This window comes from Synchiropus splendidus, chromosome 5 (assembly GCF_027744825.2).
Source record: "Synchiropus splendidus isolate RoL2022-P1 chromosome 5, RoL_Sspl_1.0, whole genome shotgun sequence".
NCBI classification, from domain to species: Eukaryota; Metazoa; Chordata; class Actinopteri; order Syngnathiformes; family Callionymidae; genus Synchiropus; species Synchiropus splendidus.
In genome coordinates this window covers 20214597-20232910 of record NC_071338.1, presented here as the reverse complement: position 1 = coordinate 20232910, position 18314 = coordinate 20214597, and the positions used below count along the sequence as shown (strand labels likewise).

At 42.6% G+C, this 18314-nt stretch overlaps 1 protein-coding gene and 1 non-coding gene across 4 annotated transcripts; both read right to left on the bottom strand.

Annotated features, from left to right (window-relative positions):
• Positions 1 to 3618: 3618 nt before the first annotated feature.
• usp8 (ubiquitin specific peptidase 8) lies at positions 3619 to 16407 on the bottom strand. Of its 3 annotated transcripts, none has more exons than XM_053866260.1 (20): positions 16265 to 16407; positions 15026 to 15131; positions 12956 to 13118; positions 12066 to 12210; positions 11905 to 11990; positions 11688 to 11826; positions 11413 to 11446; positions 11145 to 11316; positions 10714 to 10876; positions 10486 to 10627; positions 9977 to 10266; positions 9037 to 9501; positions 8731 to 8805; positions 8351 to 8649; positions 7706 to 7927; positions 7419 to 7629; positions 5298 to 5534; positions 4860 to 5002; positions 4641 to 4773; positions 3619 to 4564 (listed from the first exon to the last, which is right to left on the bottom strand). In XM_053866260.1, the coding sequence occupies exons 3-20, from the start codon at positions 13057 to 13059 to the stop codon at positions 4406 to 4408; spliced, it is 3219 nt and encodes a 1072-aa protein (XP_053722235.1). In that variant the 5' UTR covers positions 13060 to 13118; positions 15026 to 15131; positions 16265 to 16407; the 3' UTR covers positions 3619 to 4405. The 3 variants fall into 3 exon arrangements, with proteins under 3 accessions (XP_053722235.1, XP_053722237.1, XP_053722236.1); XM_053866262.1 differs by having other exon boundaries at positions 9052 to 9501; XM_053866261.1 differs by lacking the exon at positions 15026 to 15131 and having other exon boundaries at positions 16265 to 16389.
• A 1547-nt stretch (positions 16408 to 17954) lies between these two features.
• Positions 17955 to 18026, bottom strand: trnam-cau (transfer RNA methionine (anticodon CAU)). The gene has a single exon. It is a non-coding gene; the product is annotated as a tRNA-Met (tRNA).
• Between the last annotated feature and the right edge of the window lie 288 nt (positions 18027 to 18314).

Sequence of the window (18314 nt, the reverse complement as noted above, 5' to 3'; positions counted from 1 at the left end):
CTTCACTGGCACATGTCCATCGACCCGGAGATGTTCGCCTCCAAACCTCGCTCCTCTCAGAGCGGTCGGACTGTTACCAGGTTATAAATAAGAGCTAGGAGATAAGCAGATGACCATGGCTGGCAGGGAGCGAGACTTAAAACTAAGCTCTTTCCTGAACGACCGGCTTCCCCTCAGTGAAGGAACAGAATCGACCTGTTATCTGCTCACCGGCGTGAGCCCAACCAAGTCGAGCGTCACCAAATAAATAAGGGCCACATCATGTGACCTACTTGGGAATTCATCCCTTATCAGAAACCAGTATGCAGAATCCAATATTGTGTAGCTCGGTCCCGACTTGGGAGTCACCGCACACTGAATACAGTGCACCACTTCAGCTTCCAAGAAGGATCTGCTCTTGTTCAGTCCATATCCGGTGTCCCGAATTAAAATTAGAACACAACGTGTCCTTCAAATAGATCTGAGCAGAGAGGATGCCTGCAGTTGGATGACTGACAGGAACCCACTTACAAGCTCCACTGTAGTCTGCAAAAAGAAATCCCAAAATTCTATTGACCAAAAGTCAAGAGATTTCAGTGTAAGACAGACCTGGGCAATATGCGGTCCGGGGGCCATATGTGGCCCGATGACTATATTTCTGCAGCCCTTGTAATCTTGTAGACTAAAACTATAACTGATACATTGTAATTGTTCTGCCTTTTTTGTTCTGTTTTAGTCACCACCACCACTTCAGCATTAAATATAGCATGTTCTTGTTTCAAGACTAAAATGTTCTTCTTTTCATTGGCCATTTTTGTGTGTTTTTCTTGTTACTCAGAATACATTGAAGGAATACTGAAAATATATTTTGAAATAAATTCCTTTTTATCTTGTACGCCTGGTCAAGTTGTCCTATATATTTTGGATATTTTTCCGTCATATTTTGTGGTCATCGCTGTCTTCCTTTTGATGGTGGCCCCTCACAACAGTTACTGTTTTTAATGTGGCCCTTCAGCTCTGCTCTAAGATCACATGTGTCTAGTCACCACAGCTCTCATCTTTAACTCTCAGGTGACGTCGGCGCCGATTTGTCGACAACAAAAAATGATCTATAGTCCTGGAAGTCATGGCGGCACCTGAGTGTGAAGCTTCATCGTGCGCCAAGGTTGCTAAAAAAAAAACAAAGGTTATCAGTGGTTGGCATTTTCCGCCCCGTGGCCTGATTTGGGTGGAAACATTCTCGCCATGATTCTCGCACCTGTTTTCCAAAACAAAGCCGACCTTTGTCTGGAGTTTTCCACCACAATTTGCGTGAGTGTCTGTTTACTCTGGCAACCCATGCATCTGGGTGTCGAGCGTTAACTGTGCGTTTGTGTGTGCGAGTCCATGTTTGCTTGTGATAATCGTCTCTTCTGTGCTTGTCAGCATGTGTGAAGTTCAGCTGAAGACTGTTTGAACACCATGACTGTATGTTTGTGCTACTAACGTCTGCGTGTGTTGTCAGAGCGACGAGTCCAACCAAAGTGGGACACGTCATCACCCGCCGCCCCCTGCAGTGTAGAGATCATGTGGAAGAAATGAGCTGCCAAGCTTCACCTCCAGACTGTTGAGGACACGAGTCAGAGAGACACAATTAAGCTACTAAACTACTGGTTAAGGCAGATGAAGAGGAGGTGCAGGTACGGAGGAGAGTTGTGAGTTTGACTGCTAAGTGTCAGGCAGTGCTAAAGTGTCCATTTGGGACTGGCAGATGAAGTGGACGACATCAGTCCCTCTTGCTGACTCGAACCAGCACTTCTCTCTTCCACACGGTTTGATGTGGCCTGGTCTCTTCACAAGGTCTCTCTTCACACGCGTTGTGTCATTTCCTCTTTGTGCGCGAACAATAAAGGCGAGAGAAATGAAAAGCTGAAAGCGACGCAACAGCCTTTGATATTCATGACAGTCTTTGCTTGAAAGCCGATGGTCGTCTTCCACAGACCCTCCAGCTAATTGTGTCCGGCCTCAATCGCGGAGGATAAATGGAGGAAATAAACAAGTACCTCCTCCATCTAACCTCCTTTCATCCGAACAGGAAAGTGTTTCTCTTCAACTGAAGATGTTGTTCAACACCATGAAGCTTGTGATGGTTATCATGTGGGGTATGAATGAAATACTTCATATATTTTAGTGCAGTTCCACATCTATAGAATTTATCACCACTTATCATTTCAGTTTTGTCTTCAGCAGCAACTAAAAATATTTAAAAATATATTGTGGGATCATTTTAAATAAATGTTTGATTCAGCTTTGGGAGTTTACGTCCTAACTTTAAATGTTCGCGTGTAAGCCTTTGCGAGTGCTACGGTTAGGTTACAGTAAAAGCTCCATTAATACTTAAACACAATACAAGCACATATGTGGAAATAGCTTCATCAAAAATAGCATTTGTCATATTCTGGGAGCAACATTTTAAGGACTCAACCTCAGCTGACTCTGACTTGTTTCCTTCTTTTCGCACTAGTATAATATTTTACCCAAGTAAAAACAAAAATGGCATGGAATGGAATGAACATGATCCAAGTATTGATTTATCGTGACATTGTTCATAACAGGACATAAAATCAATACACCATAACCATTATATGATGAGCATGTACCGAGTTCGCCACGCTGAACACGGAATGCTGCCTCTGCTCTCTTATAATTCTGACAGCACCTGAACGCACCATCCCCGCGCTTCTTCCTTTTCTTTGCTGTTTGCTTTCTCACAGCTTAAACCCGTCGCCTGTCTGGCATCCGGTTTCATAAATCACTGGCCACTGTCTCGGTCACGTGACTTCTTCAGTTGATCCCCGTGTGTTGTGGTGGTAATCTTTTCATATCACTAAACTTATTAAGGTTTCTCAGAAAGTGCTGGCCGTCCTTGTTAATCCTGACAGTCTTTGAAACTGTTGCCAAGAAGATCAGACCCCGGGACCAGAACAATCGGAGCATTCAACAGACATGAAAGGGGCACATCATGAAAGAACAACCTGAGACACACGAGCTGTTCCCTCATGGAAGAGAAACTTCCTGTGTGCGGTGTGAGTTGAGTCCAACTCACAGTATCTACAGGTGTGTGTGTATGAGGTCGGAGGTCAGAGAGGTCACCCATCGCGACCCTGGTCCGGACGTTCACATCGAGGCGCACGTGTCAGAGGCACGTTTCAAGACAGACAAATGTTGCTCAGGACAATCGCAGAAATCTCTGTTTTCACTGGAGATAGAGGCGTGAGAAACATTGCGGAGAGTACGTGAACCGCAACCCGCTGCATCAGCGGAGCAGAACCGTGCTGCGTCAGGAACGTGTGCCTTTAGCGCCACCTGCCGGTAGTAGTCTATGACTACCAATTACGCTCCATCAAAAGAGTCGGTGTGCGCTGCTGTGCTGCAACGGACTAACCCCTCTACCAGGTGACCGCCGATTTAACCCCCAAGTAGCCCAGGGATAGACTCATATGGAAGAGAATTGTGGATACAACTATCTGATTTTTTTATGTTGTTGCGGGCTTCTGTGTGACTGTGCGCTGCATTTCATCAACTTGAAGAGGCGCCGGTTGGATGTCAGTACAGTGCCACCTAGTGGAGGAACGGCAGGCAAATCATCCAACAAGACACTGAAATAATTCAAAGAACTTTAATAATAAATAGATATACAAGTTATTGAAGGTTATATATGACCCCTGTTAAGATGATGTAAAGGAATACAAAATCAAATCTACACAAATGGAACAGTTTTTGATCTCATGCAAGGCAAAGAAACCGTGTGAAGCCGTGCGCTGCCAATGTCCATATTAATAGTACCAATCCAGAACGACACACATTTCACCTATTGGCCTGGTCATATCATGTCGATAGTAGAATGTTTCACCAGATTAGCAAATGATCACTCAGCAGCCTTGAAGTGCTACACAATTCCATTGATGATAAAGCGTTGCCAATATGAGCCAGATGATTTCAGAAAACAGAAGACCCCTCCTCACTAATTTGGCTGCTATTGTTGAGAAGAAAAAGTTGGTCACTTCAGAGATTAACAGCTTGCTTAGAGTATTTACATGGTTTAAAGTGCAATGTCAGCATTAGTAAGTATGTACATGCCATCTAAAGCGGAGGAATGCCACGCCCCTCACTACCACACACTGAGCGCAGCAGGTATTGGCGTGTAGCATCTGCCAAAACCACTGTCATGATATCATCTAGATTAGAGTCGGTGAACTCATTACGCGAGCGTTTAGGAAGTAAAAGCTACCGACGGCGCTGACCCCGACCACTCTTCCTGTCTCCCAACCATAGAAAATGAAGACACTCCAATATCACTCAGGCTTCCACCAGCCACGCGGCGGGACCCAAAGAGCCGGGACGTTTGTCCAAACTACCTCTCAACCGAGGCGTCACTCGCGTTCCCTCACAGTGTGGAGTAAAACAAAATGTAGGCCGCAGAGGATTTGACCGTGGAGGTGGAGATCTCAGAGACTTCGTGGTCGTCAAACTTGTACCAACGTTGTTTCTGGGCGTTCTTGCAATAGGCTGTGTAGTGACCGCCGTCCAAGCCCCCGTAGTGGTTCTGACATGAAGACAAAGCCTGCGTTAGGACCTGATCTCCTTCATCCTCACTTGACCGACAGTGATGAGACACTCACAGAGACTCCATACAGGTTGTATCTCTTCAGGTTCTGCTTAGGTCCGATGACATACTGGGTCAGATCCAGACAGTCCAGAGGAAAGTCCACCGTCGTCTGTAGCTTCTGCTTCCACCGGCCCTCGTAGGAGAAGCTGCAGGAGACGAGACAAGGATTGTCGTGTCATTTACTCTGACATCCCCACTTATATGCCTCAGAGGCACAGAGAACAGAACGGACCGTTTCAGGTGCACCAAGAGGATAGGCGGAACCTTCCAGATCTCCAGTTTCTTACTGGAATCTCGGTGGGCCTTGCAGTGTCTGCAGAACACCTTGTTGTTGTCAGTCAGCTTCTCCTCTTTGGAGAAGAGCCGCAGACAATCCTATAGTGCAGAGATAAAAAAGAAAATAAAAACATTCCGGTGATCTCAAGATTCAGAGCGGTCAGTGAACACACCACCTATCAGATGAGCCACCTTCGAGTTGCAGCTCACCTAGCTACCTGTGTGGAGGAACTACAGCGTGCTCTACTCACACTGCAACAACCAACATCATTGCTGTTCTTTTATAACTTCAAGACCAAATGGAACGGACAGGAATTGTGTGTCCGGACAGATGAATGACATCGAGGTTCCACCTGCTGTACAGGCCTATTGAACAACAAGATTCCTGACAAACCTGAAGGGAGCACTTGCTGGTGGAGGCCAGAGGCAGCGACAGATACATGAAGGTCTCAAATGTTCGTGACTTGCGGTGACAGGTCTGACACTGCACGGTGGACTTGAACTGACCCTGGAAAAGGGCCACGATAATGGACTCATTGAGCATCTTGTGCTTGCTCCAGGCCAGATCAGCAGCAGACTGGTCATCCAAATGGTCGTTCTCCTCCTCTTTGTATCGCTTCCGGTTGTCGGCCTGGTGACAGACAACACAGTCAGAGGAGTCCTGCATATACTGGAGGATGACGGGCGACGTCGCAAATGATTTTAGTAGCAACTATCGATCTGCCTTGTCACTGATGTGTCACCTGAAGGATCATCAACATGCAGCTCATTCTAGTCCTTCACTAGTCTGCTGCAATCATCATGATCTGGCGAGAAGGTGAAGAGAGAGAAGGTGGCCATTCTGGTGAAAGAGGGGTCTGAACATCACGCAGCCAGAAGGTCATGAGATGAAGGGTATGAGAAATGATCTCCACACCTGGCATTAGAACGCTTTTACATTTCTCATCGATACAGAGGCAAATATCCACCTGTAATTTAGGAGGTGATGCAATCGGAGCAGCTGACCCACTGTTGGCAGGTTCACAGACCCATGTTGGGACCGCTCGAACCAAACAGAACAGCCGGGTTAGAGCTGGCGGCGGACAACAATAAGCTAGTCTTTTTTTTTTTACCCAACAAAGAGCAGCAGGGAACCAGTGTAATGACGGAGCGCGGAGGATGTCATGAGGAATTCCTCTAAAGAGCTAAAAGTTTTTCACCACTAGAGGCAGTAGAGATCACTATTCTGCTGTATCATTCACTTGATAAAGGCAAGTGATGACAAGCTTGCTCCACACCAAGAAGTTAAGACAAGTTCAAGTCAGTGAAGCTCAGCAGGCCAACACCTGGTCTCTGGTCCACAGATTCCAAATAGTGTTGTTTCAGTCAAGAACAATCTGAATAAATATCGTTGTCAACAAACAAAAACAAGACAAGACGCAATGTTAACGGTGTTTAGCTGAGAAAAACTAAATAAAATACACAAAGCAATATTGTTGATGGGAAAAAAAATGGAGACTGGAAAAAGAGGGGACGATATGCAGCCACAAAATCACTGGCACTACCAATTGAATTAGACACCTCGAGACCTTCCATGAGCAAAATAAGGTAAGTTAAGACAAACGATACTTTCCTCTCTGTTTTCAATCTTTCAACTCAGGAGGCTGTGGTCACGTAGATTTAACGTTTGACATTCAAAACAGTGGTGTGTTACTAGCATGCGCATGTGTATACAGAGAGGCGAAAGTACAACTTTCATGACTACAACTAGACCAAAATGCCATTGGTTTACATCCACTAAAATAGACATGTATTAGTCTGACTAAATTCAGACTAAAATGCTCAAACTTTTTGTCGACTGAAACGGGCTGCCAGAAACAACAATAGCAGACTGAGGACTGGAACCACCACACACAAGAACAACACTGTGAGCCATACAGTATATCAAAGTTGCTCAAATAAACCACTTGGTGTTGACTTGCTGCCTGATATCCCACCCAATGACAGAGCCCAAATAGCTTGTGAATGTCAACTGACTTCATAGTAGCTCAAAAAGTATTCTAACGGCAGGTGTAAAGACAGGTGATCGTTCACACAGAAATGCATTGGACAATATAGAATGGTCTTAAAGATAGAATGCTTTTGTTCAGTGCGACATCTGAATGTCATCTCTCTTTTCTTCAGACTTCATGACTTCCTTTTATATTTATCGTAACATATTAGGAAAAAAATCCTTGTATAAATGTAAAAAAAAAGCTGGTTACGTCAGCCAATAGGAGCGATGAGCCATTCATTGGCTCAACATGCAGAAGTTTTCTGGTGGAGCATCAGACCACACAGATGCAGACAAACCACACTCACACTGCTGCAGAAAGACCACAGAGGCTAGTTACTTACTCTCTACATTGCCATCAAATTGAAACCCAGTGAAAAAAGAAGAAGGAAAAAAAATCAAAACTACAACAGTATTGGTTTCAATCTTTCCTGTGCCAGTAGTTGAGTCCAATACTTTCATTCTATATCAAGCCAAGAGTACCTTGTTGAGGTCCTCATGAAGTCCATCCATGAGGAAGAGCAACAACTCCTGGGAGTCCTGCTGGTCATAACCAGCAAACTGGTCATTGATTTTGCTGATGGTGATCTTGAAGTCTCTTGGACTCACACACTTGTACAAGCCAGCCCACAGAGCTTTCATGATCACACCAAACTCCTCCGCCACTTCTCCCTTATGGCCAAGAATGTTGGACCTGTCGAGACCATTTAGATGAATGACAAGCGTTCAATCTTCTGACAAACACAACTCATGTGATCCCATCTGCTGACCTGTTGATGTCCTCCAGGTAATAATTGTTGTTGAAGTATTCTGCCATGGCTGGAGTATTGCAGAGACACTGCAGGATGGAGTTCATGTAGCAGGTGTTGCCAAGGTTACGAAGACCTGTCAAGGTAGCACCCAGACCTCCGAAAGTTGGGTTTAGGTTACGGAGTTTGGCAGCTGATGGTCGCACAATCTCCACTTTAGAATACACCTTGGCAGGAGCAGGTCTGCATTCAGACACAGAGAAGACACAGTTATATCTAATTGTCATTGGTGGCCTACATTTCTACCAAAATGCTTTCATAACAATTTTAAATTTGGAAAATGGGTTAAATGCAATGGTACAGAATTGGAGCATCTTTGAATAGCCCTTTGTTTTACAGTGACACATCAGAAACTACAGCTCTGAAATGCAGATATGGCTCTTACAGTTCACTATTTTCATTCATGTCTATTTTTAGCTGAAAATCATTTTAAAGCACAGTCAAGACAAGATATTTTAATATTAAAACATAAACCAATTATAGTTATTTATGTTGAATTTTAACATATTTTGATTCTAAGTGTTACCCTCGCATGATTGTTTTCACTGAAATGAATCTTAGATAAAACCTTCAGAAGTTGTGACGTGGTTGGTTTTCTGAACTTACTTTGTCTCTCTGTTTACAGTGGGGGTGACAGTAGAAGGGGGTGGGGTGGGGGTCTTCTTCTGGGCCTCATCTCTAAGGTCTTGGGTGATGTCAGGGGAAGAATAGGAGCGTTTCAATTTGGACTGCTCCCGTTCCTGCTCCTGGCTGGTGTCCTGCTCTGCCACTCTTGCTGGTTTTTGCTTTACTGTTGGTGGCGTCGATGGCGGGGTTTGAGGAACTGTCACTTCTGGAGGGTATAGGTGGACGCGGTTGGTCGGGGAGTGATAGTATCGATAGGTTCCAGTGACTGTATCAAGGAACTAGGGGGATAAAGGATTACAGTGACATTCAATATATTCATATCAGCATTGAAGCAAAAACACATTCTGAAGCTCTCATACCTTCATCCAGCCCACTGGAAGGCCGGGGACACTTCGGCCCATTTCCTCGCTCCTTGCCCTGGTCAGTGGCTCCCTCTACGGAACAACAGGTTCAATTCAGTGAAGGAAAATAAAATTAAGACAGAACTTTCAGTATATACAGAAGGAGGGGGAGATAGCTACAATGTTCAACTGCAGCTACAAAAGTCAGGTTCTTATTACAAAATAGTATATTTATAAGTACTTAACACTATTCTTGTGAACCACGTGGAGGGTTGTAGGATGTGTGAGGTATGTGGTCCTGACTTAAGACAAACGTAACCTCACCTTAATTTCACTCACAATATTGTTGGGTACAGGCGAGTCCAACGACATGCTCTTCAAAGGTGTGTCACCGCTCTGATCCTTTCCCCTACTCTCTTTATTTTCCCACGGCTGGTTTTCCTTGTCGTCTTCATCCTCAGCTTTCTGTCTTTCTAACTTCTTCTTCTCCTGATTCCTTTTGTCATCGTCCTCCTTTTTCTCACAGTCCTCTCCGTCTTGCTTCTCTTTCAAGTCCTTTTCTCGTCTATCCTCTTCTACACGACACTCCTCAATGCCTTTCTCCTGGTCCAGCCAGGCCTTCACAGCTGTTGCCTCTGAGTGTGGCTGACCCTGCTCCTCTTTAGCCAGTGGCTTCGCTGACCGGTCCGGAATAAGGGGTCCATTTCGATTTGAGTCTTTGTGAGCTGCACCTTTGTTAGGTTTAGCCTGATCTGACCATTGGACAGTGGGCTTCTTGGTCCGATCGAACTGAAGGAAAAGATGAAAGTGACAATACTGATATGTTGCTCTAATGAGACATGAAGAAGACATAATGGCGGACAATTCTCTGTTCTCCAGTTGTGATATATTTAACAGCCTCACCGACCACCACCTCCTACAATGCTGCCTCCATTTTGTCATTAGTGCACGAGGGAAGTTATCAATGCTTCTTCCACAGTCGCCATGTTAGTTTTGGTGTTTGTCCTTGTAACAAACGTTTGACTCTGGGCTTCCCACCTTGGTGGATATAGTGATAAACAGCAATACCAACATATGCATGGCAGCATGTGATCAGTGATGGCAACATCATTTGAAAGAGACCCGAGCAATTTTGCATGTAAATGGAGCATAAATGGGCCTTAAATCTTACGGCTGCATTCATTAAGCCTGAACAAATGTTCTTTCTCCATTTAGACTCAAACACAGCCCAATTTCATCTTGAATAACCAAGAAAGGTCAGTACCTGAGGAAATGCTTTGGTTGTTGTCGGTGGCTTTTTGGCTGTTCCTCCCACTGGTGCCTTTTTACTCCGTTCATGCAACAAATTCTTCGACACAGAGATGGAGGCATCAAGAGTATCTGGTCTGTTATCAGTAGCAATGGGTGCTGTTGCCGGTGGAGAGGTTTGGGGTGCTTCAGGTGGAAGTCCATTCATTAGAGTTTGTGGTTGCTCAGTTTCAGCAATAATCTCAGGTTCAGCTGGTGGAGGTGTTGGAGGCTTCGGCTCCTCAAGAGATGGGTAACTGAAATTCACTGAAGCAAACCATTAACAGTCAGTAATTCCTGTCATCAGATTTGTGTCTTTTTTTTACTTATGTTTGCTAATATATCCAAGTACTTTCTTTCAACTTACTACATGTGGTAATCAAACACTTTTTGACTTTGACTAAATTTTCAATGCAGAGGATGCAGAGCTTGTAAATACAGATGCAATTCATGTGATCAATCTTCATAATAACTTTTCATACTCACGTTGCGGGAGGTTGTTGACAATACTTTGTCTTGGAGGTCGTACTTTAGCATTGGTGGTGTACATGGGGTAGAACAGAAGCCAGTTCTCATAGCCACCCTCCAGGACCAGTGGCTCACTCCGTAGTATTGTAATGCTATCCCACTACACAGAAATATGAAAAACAATATCCTGATATTGAAGAAAAAGCTGGATACGCCAGCCATTCACACACCAAACGGCATGCATACCTTAAAGAGTGCATCTTTGAGGCTCTGTAGTGTGGTTCCCAGTTTCAGATCAGTCACAGAACTGAACCAGTCCAGTATCACTATATAGTCGGCAAAGCCACGCTTTTTCCACTGTTCTTTGGAATCTTCTGGGAGCTTTACCTCAATTTGATTCACAGTTATTCTGTGAATTTAGAAGTTTAGTATTTAAATAACAAAAAACAAAACCTTAATGAAAAAGAGCACACCAACTGTCACCACTTCTCATAAATGTGTATTGTAAATGTGGCTGCTAAACTCATGACGCAAGATAAATATTTAGGAGCTCAAGTATTGAAGCAGCGTTTCCAGTCTAAGTGTATCTGAGTTAGGCTGAACATAGTAATAGGAATGGAAAAAAAAATCACTGACAAATGCATGCAAAGTGTGTGTAGGAAGATATTCAAAATCACCCTGGGCTGATGGCTTCCTCTGGTACACTAAGGCAGGCCTGAGTCGGGACCTGAATATGAGACTCATCAAAGTCTTTCTGGCATCGGGCATCCATGACAATGATGTTTATGGCCTGGTCCTTCATCATATTAAACAGTTTCTCTGCTGTTATCCCGCCAGCTGGTACCACCTCTGTCACAGGAGAGAATGACGGACAAACAAAATATTAAGTAATGGTTTATTATGGCTAATTGGTTAAGAAAACAAAATTGTGTCTCATGATTTTACCTTTTTCGGTCACCTCGATCTTTTCTCCATTCACCTGATGGAAGTAGGGGAGATTTTACTTTTGAGTTTTACAAATTATCAGCATGAATAGCACTAATGGTGGCAATAACTTTTTACGTCTGAGGTTATCAATGAAAAACAGATCAAGTAAAATTTCCAACACCCACAGACCTGAAAGAATAAAACCAGTATTATTCATAAAAAGAAAAAATATTAAATGTCAAAGGAACTCTTCACATGAATTTTCTTAAATGAACTTGTGTAAAGGTTTGTACCTTTTGAACATCCTTCTTGGCTGCCAAAGATCCTTTTGTTGCACCTAGCGCATTTTTTTCCATCATCTCCTCTTTTCTTTTCTTCTCCTCCTGTCTCTCTTTCTCTTCTAGTTTCTTTTTCACCTCAATTTCCTCATACCTGTTGAAAAAAAACTTTTTGAAATAAATACTGCACTGATATTACAATGTAATTTTCATAGATAGCATTTGATTTGACCTGAGTTTAAGGCTTTGTGCCAGCTTCTCTGCCTCCTCAAGTGACTTCTTTAAGCTGGTGGGCCCAAGCATGGTCAGGAAATAAGCCTTTGGAGAAAAAAGAACAAACACATTGTATTGTCTGCAACTCTGGAAGAAAAAGAAATAGTAGTTTCACAATACCGATTGTTGCTTGAAATCCTGTCTTCCCTTAATGAGATCATACACTGCTAAGTACTTCATGTAGAGCACATACGCTTTCTCCTCGTCTCGGTCCAGGCGGCATTCTTCAGCCGCCTTGAATATTTTGCAGGCACTCTGTACATAGCTGACAAAATGGAAAACAATGCATCAAAGACGGCTGGAAATCACTGTTCACTTGTTTGATCAGACAAGTTTTAGTTACATTTTGTTGCGCGACTGGATGAAAAAGGCACAATGATTTGCAGGAATCAACACAATCCTGCACAGAGGAAGGCAACTCAACAAGTCCATTGAATAAAGGGAGCATACTTACTGTTACAAAACAAATGAGATGGACGCTTGAGACTAGCTTTAGAATTTGAGTCTTAGACAAATGAGACGTAATAAGGTTTATTACAGCTGTTTGTTCTTCATAACAATGTTATATTTCTGTCGCAGCAGTTAGACAATTAGTGCCACTCCTGAGTTTATTTTAAGAATGTAAATTGCACGTTCTTCCTTCTGATAGCCACACTGAGAGACTGTGAAACCCTTTACGAGTAGTTATATATAGGAGACCAAAGAGAGAGGAAGCAAGAAAGCATTTCTAATTACACAAGTCCTGGATAATAGCATTTGCTTTGTGATATAAGTAAGAATTAAATTAATAGAACACATAAATCACAATCTAGCAATGCAGGCAAACAGCACAATTTCAATGAGGCATAAAGCTCATATGTGTGTGATAATTGCCAAAATCATCTTAACCACCCTCGCCTCAAGATAGAGTGACAAACAGTGACCTTGATAAATGAAAACAATGCAACTGTTGGCCAAACGTTGCAGCAGTGAAAAGTGGAGCCTCTAATGAACATTACAATCAAACATACCTTCTGGTGCTTATCTTGTCCCCCTTGACCTCTGCCTTCTTGTTGAGGTCACTCAAAGAGTCAGACAGATAAATATCTTTGACTGCTGTTGACACTGCAGGCATCCTTGCAGTTCAGTTTTGCCACCAAACACTTCAGTGCACTACATTCAACCGGGACATGTCTGGAAAGATGACACAAGAAATACAGTAAATGATGTGTTAAAATATTTGTCGTTTCAAGTGTTGACAATTCTTTCATGATCTTCAGTTCTCTGCCAGAGAGGAGTTGAATGTATCCCATGAAATGTGTCATTACCAATTTTAAAATGTTTTAAGCCACTGTTGAATTGTTATTACTGTTGTATTGTACTGTAATTGGTGAAAGTAAAAGACGTGAAGAGGGGAGTGCAGACAGGATGGAACCGGAGGAGATGACTGATCTGTGACAGAAGAGTAGCAGCTCGAGTAAAAGGGAAGCTCTATTGCGCAGTAGTGAGAGCAGCCATGATGCATGGTTTAGAAACAGTAGCCCTGACAAAAAGACAGGAAGGAGCAGTAAAGAGAGTTGAAGGAGCACAGGTTTTCATTCGGAGTGACTAGGAAGGACAAGATTAGGAACCAGTGTATCAAGACAGACAACTCATGAAGTTTCGGGACAAAGTTAGGGAAGACAGACTCAGATGGTCTGGACACATGGAGACGAGAGACAGGGAACATGTTAGGAGTAGAATGTTAGAAATGAAAGTAGCAGACAAAGGAGAGGAAGACAACCATTTAGTATTATGGACATGATAAAGGAAAATATGGAGAGAACAGAGGAGACTCAAGAGGATGTGCAAGATAGGCTAAGGTGGAGGAAACAGACTTGCTGTGGCAACCTCAGGAAGTAAAATGGCGAAAGCAAAAGAAGAAAATGAACTGTGGTTCGGGACATTTCCAATGTCTGTGACAAAGGCTGTCCAGAGCAACAGCACAACGCCACAAAGCTTAATTTAAAATGCAATGCTACAGAGATAACACAGGGACAGTTGGTTTATCGAGACTGTTGCATGGTGTGATTAATGCAGACTGAAACCTTTGTGTTTTAATATGATGGTGACTATCCACTAGTTGTCATCTCTTTAGGCACAGTGGTCAGATCTGCAATCTTATTTAAGTACACCACACCAGCCATGATTTTACAATGTAATACACAGCAATCATTACTCGGTATCAAATATAGTAGGCAGATAAGTGTCACGTGTGGCAGGACAAAACGGTCCGGAGTCGCTGGTTGAGAACGTGATGTTTTTTTATTGTCTCTCGGGCCACAACACTCAAACACGTTTCCCCGCACAGCCTCTATCTATACCCTCGGTCAGGACCCTACCCATCATACCTCTGGGTGAGAGGCCACACCTCCCGAGTGCCCACCACACACGTAACATTTAAGCCACATTTCGCCCGATCAGATGTTAATGACAGTTTAATTCCAGTTATAAAACTCAAGGTCGTAATATCACGCTGATAAACGCAAAACAGCAAAATAAACGGCTTGTGCTCTGAGCTCACTCTCACTGCAATGCCTTCATCTTTGGATCACTTATTTCACACTTGTATACTGATTAACTCTGCTCAGGAAATAACTGAATAATTCACTCATGCGACATGTCACAACGAGTCTTTGAACTTAAAATGTCTGGCTACGTTACAAGTATGTTGTTGTGGTAGTACGATGTAGCTCGTGTTCTCGAATCTGTCAACAGGAAATAGTTTGCTTGCTAACATTAGCTGGTGACATTTCGGTCGCGTAGACGCTTTTCTGGCCTGGAGACAGTCGGCGACTATTCACTAAAGACACGTAAACATTGCTGCTGCGTTCCGTGTGCTCGCTCAATCTTCTAAAATGTTACCTTTAGCCTTACTGGATATGCCTGCTAAACCGAGGGAGGTTAGCATGCTAAGCTGTCAGCTCACGCAGTTGGGCGAGCAATCCACAGCTCTAACAACGCGAATAAATAAACACGAAAGACACTAGAAAATCGACTACATGTAGCCTCTGAACGACTTTTTGGCAATTCCAAAAAATGGGACAAGCATCAGAAAGTACCTCCGTTTAATGCGTTGAATCTGTTCTTTGGACAGCTGAGTGCTTGTTTCTCTTCTTCGTTCCACTATCAGCAGTTAGCAATTAACTATATGCTGAATATCGCCACCTAGGTGCATGGATCAAGAATCACAGTAAACACGGAAACACCATTATTTATGATAGTACATAACTATACATCACTAAATACATTTGAAGGAAATTTTAAGAGAGATATTTTGCAGGTAAATTCGATTTTTCGTATGTTTTAATGCGCAAAAAAAAAGAAGAAAGGAAAGAAGAAGAAAAAAAACACCTGTATTTATCGTCTTTCATGTCCGATACACAAAAAGACATATTTTGAAATTATCCTTTAAACTGTCAGTATGGATATTTCCCAAGATTCTATGCACATGGCCTAGATATTTGAATTGCTCCATTCTTAATTGACAAGTTTGAGATTGTTGTTATATTCTCTGATGTCTTTGATGATCTCCCACTCGTGGTCTTTATGATGACAAGCTTATTCTGTAGTAACACAACACAACTCTGTGATGGCAAATTAAACAGAATTTCATGTTAAACAGTGTCAACATAACTACCTCTAATAACAACTCACCATTTGTCATGCTTTCATCAGAAACAAATTGATTTATTTCATTTCAGTACGTTATGATATTTTCTCTGACCAGATAGTTTCCATTTGTTATGTGTGTATTGTTATTTATTTTGGACAAATGCAAGAAATACTTTTTTCAAAACCAAAAAAAAATCAGAAATAGCTATGATTTTATTTAACTTGAGAAATAAGGACTTTTGGTTTTGCACTAGTAGATGATGCAAGCGGATAAGATGGCAGGGAAATGTGAGTTGGTCGACCCCATGGTGCAACAGCAACCATCTGGAAAAGGTTTAAGGTGGTGTTGTGAAACGCTCTCAGCAGATTCATCCAGATGTGTTAGTTAAGTTGGGCTAAGACAAGTTGCTATGCTCAATATGAGAGAGTGTTAAACAAAGTGGATTCATATCTAAAATAAAATATCATAGATCCTTAAGATGAAACTATTGCCATACTGGTCCAAAAGGGATTCACTTGATTCTGTTGCTCAGAAGGAATGGAGGGAGGGGCTCACCAAATGGGGGGAGTGTGGCAGGTCAAGCAGAAACCACACTCTAACAGGCGACGATGAAGTCAATGTTTTGTTTGACAATAAGAGCTGTCGAGCTTGTTTTGATGAATTTGTTTTAAATGTGTTTACTCACTGTTTTGACGCCTGATCTCCAGCCTCACGAAAAGTGAAAAAAGAGCCAGCAGTTCTCTTGTCTAGATAGAACGCACAGGAGTCAAACAAGCGTCATCCCTCCAGAACGACACTGACACGTGTCAGACTGAATGGCTTCAGATGTCAAACACAATGGCATTGAGCATTCTTTTATCGAGCACCTTGCCTTTGATGTCGTATGGTAGCACTTGGCACAAAATTTCACCATTATGGATGAAGCGGCTTTCATCAGGCTCAGACACGGAGACATCAAGGGGCACACAAAGAACAGTGGTTACATTGTGCTTAATGCATCATTATTATTATTATTATTATTATTTTGTCATCAGGGTCCAGCCACAGTAAAATATGTCGCATCCAGTTAAATCTGATATTTGCATGAGAAAACCAGCTTGTAAACATACTTAAAGCAACAGACCCAAAAGTGGTTGAATGTTAAAGTTAAATGGACAAAAACAAAAAAAAATGTTTTTCTAATGAATTTCTACTTTAAGTAAAATTTTATTGAAATGAAAGGGGAAATTTCTGTCTGTGTAATATTGACTCAATTTATAATCAGCCCTTGTGAAGGTTCTCATTCATTGTTAAAGTATTACATTGTCATGCAGTTTGGGCATTTTAATTTGAGCATTAGAAAAGTTATATCTCAACGAACTACTTGCATAAATAGCCGTAAATTGCTGCAGGGACATTTCAATCCTGATGAAAATGATACAGGTTCATCTTGTCGCAGTAACTTTTGGCAAACAACACTAATCTGAAGTTAAACCTGCCTGTTGGGGAGATTTATTTGAAATCAGGTGGAAAGTCTCAATCTTTTTTCTCAAGTAATCATTTTAGTATTTGAGGTCGCCATTGTCCACTTTACGGATGATTTCGTGAGCCTGTTTTTTATTTGTCTGAAACTTTGAATAATCATTTTAATCTTGAAAATAAAGATGACTGTGTGGAACATGCTACTTGGTCTTTGAGCAGCTAAATCACTCACATTAAACCCCAGGACTACCAACCATTTTAAACGCCAAGGTTTTCCTGTTGAAATCCTCAGAAAAGTAATACACTGCACTGCACTGTGCTCTGATAGCTCTCCTCAATGCGCACCTGTGATGGGACCAACACGTGGACCAAACATGCTGCCGTCCCTCCACTCTGCTGCCAATAGCTGACATGACTTCACTCGGAGCTACCTGCGATATTCACCTAATGTAATCAAAGACTTCTTTTAAAAGGCAGACCACCTCAGATGAGACTGGATGAAACCCATAATCCTAGTGGGTGGGAGTGGCAATATCCTATCCATGAGCTCTGTGGTGCTTAATGTTTTACATCCACTCTAATGGAGAATTTCTACATAGCTACATACGGTTGTGAAATGCCAAATTCAGATATGGAAATTGTCGCTATATCATTCTGTCACCTGGGTGAGGCGCCAAGAATAAAGCAATACATGTTGCTCATACCCAAGATGGAACTTGGAACCACATGCATGAACCCTATACACTGTCAAACATGGAACTGCAATGTTGAAGATGGTTTCAAAGCACCAATATATGGCTTGCGGGAGCAGTACTCGGACGCTGGTACCTCCACCGCAAACCCCAGATGAGACTCAAAGCCATATTCAAGGAGGTGAATGACTCATCCCTCAGAGTGAAAAAAGGTGAAGCACATAGCAGAGGATGGTTTCGATCCATCGACCTCTGGGTTATGGGCCCAGCACGCTTCCGCTGCGCCACTCTGCTGAGGCCGTGAGCCCAGACCTGTGCCACAAATCCCTACTTTGTTCAATCAGCCACAGAGTTGTGCTGCTGCTGTGACACTCCGGGACTCAAACTACCAGTGTGTTTTCTGAAAGAAAAAAACATGCCATTATTTACCATCAGAATGAAATGGATTAATACTCATTACGCAAAACAGCACTAACTTAGGCCACTGAAAGCACAGTAGATACATTTGAAGTTAAATCCACCATCTTGGAAATGATGGCGAACAGATCTACAGCAGAGGCTAGTTTATGGGCTCAGCACACC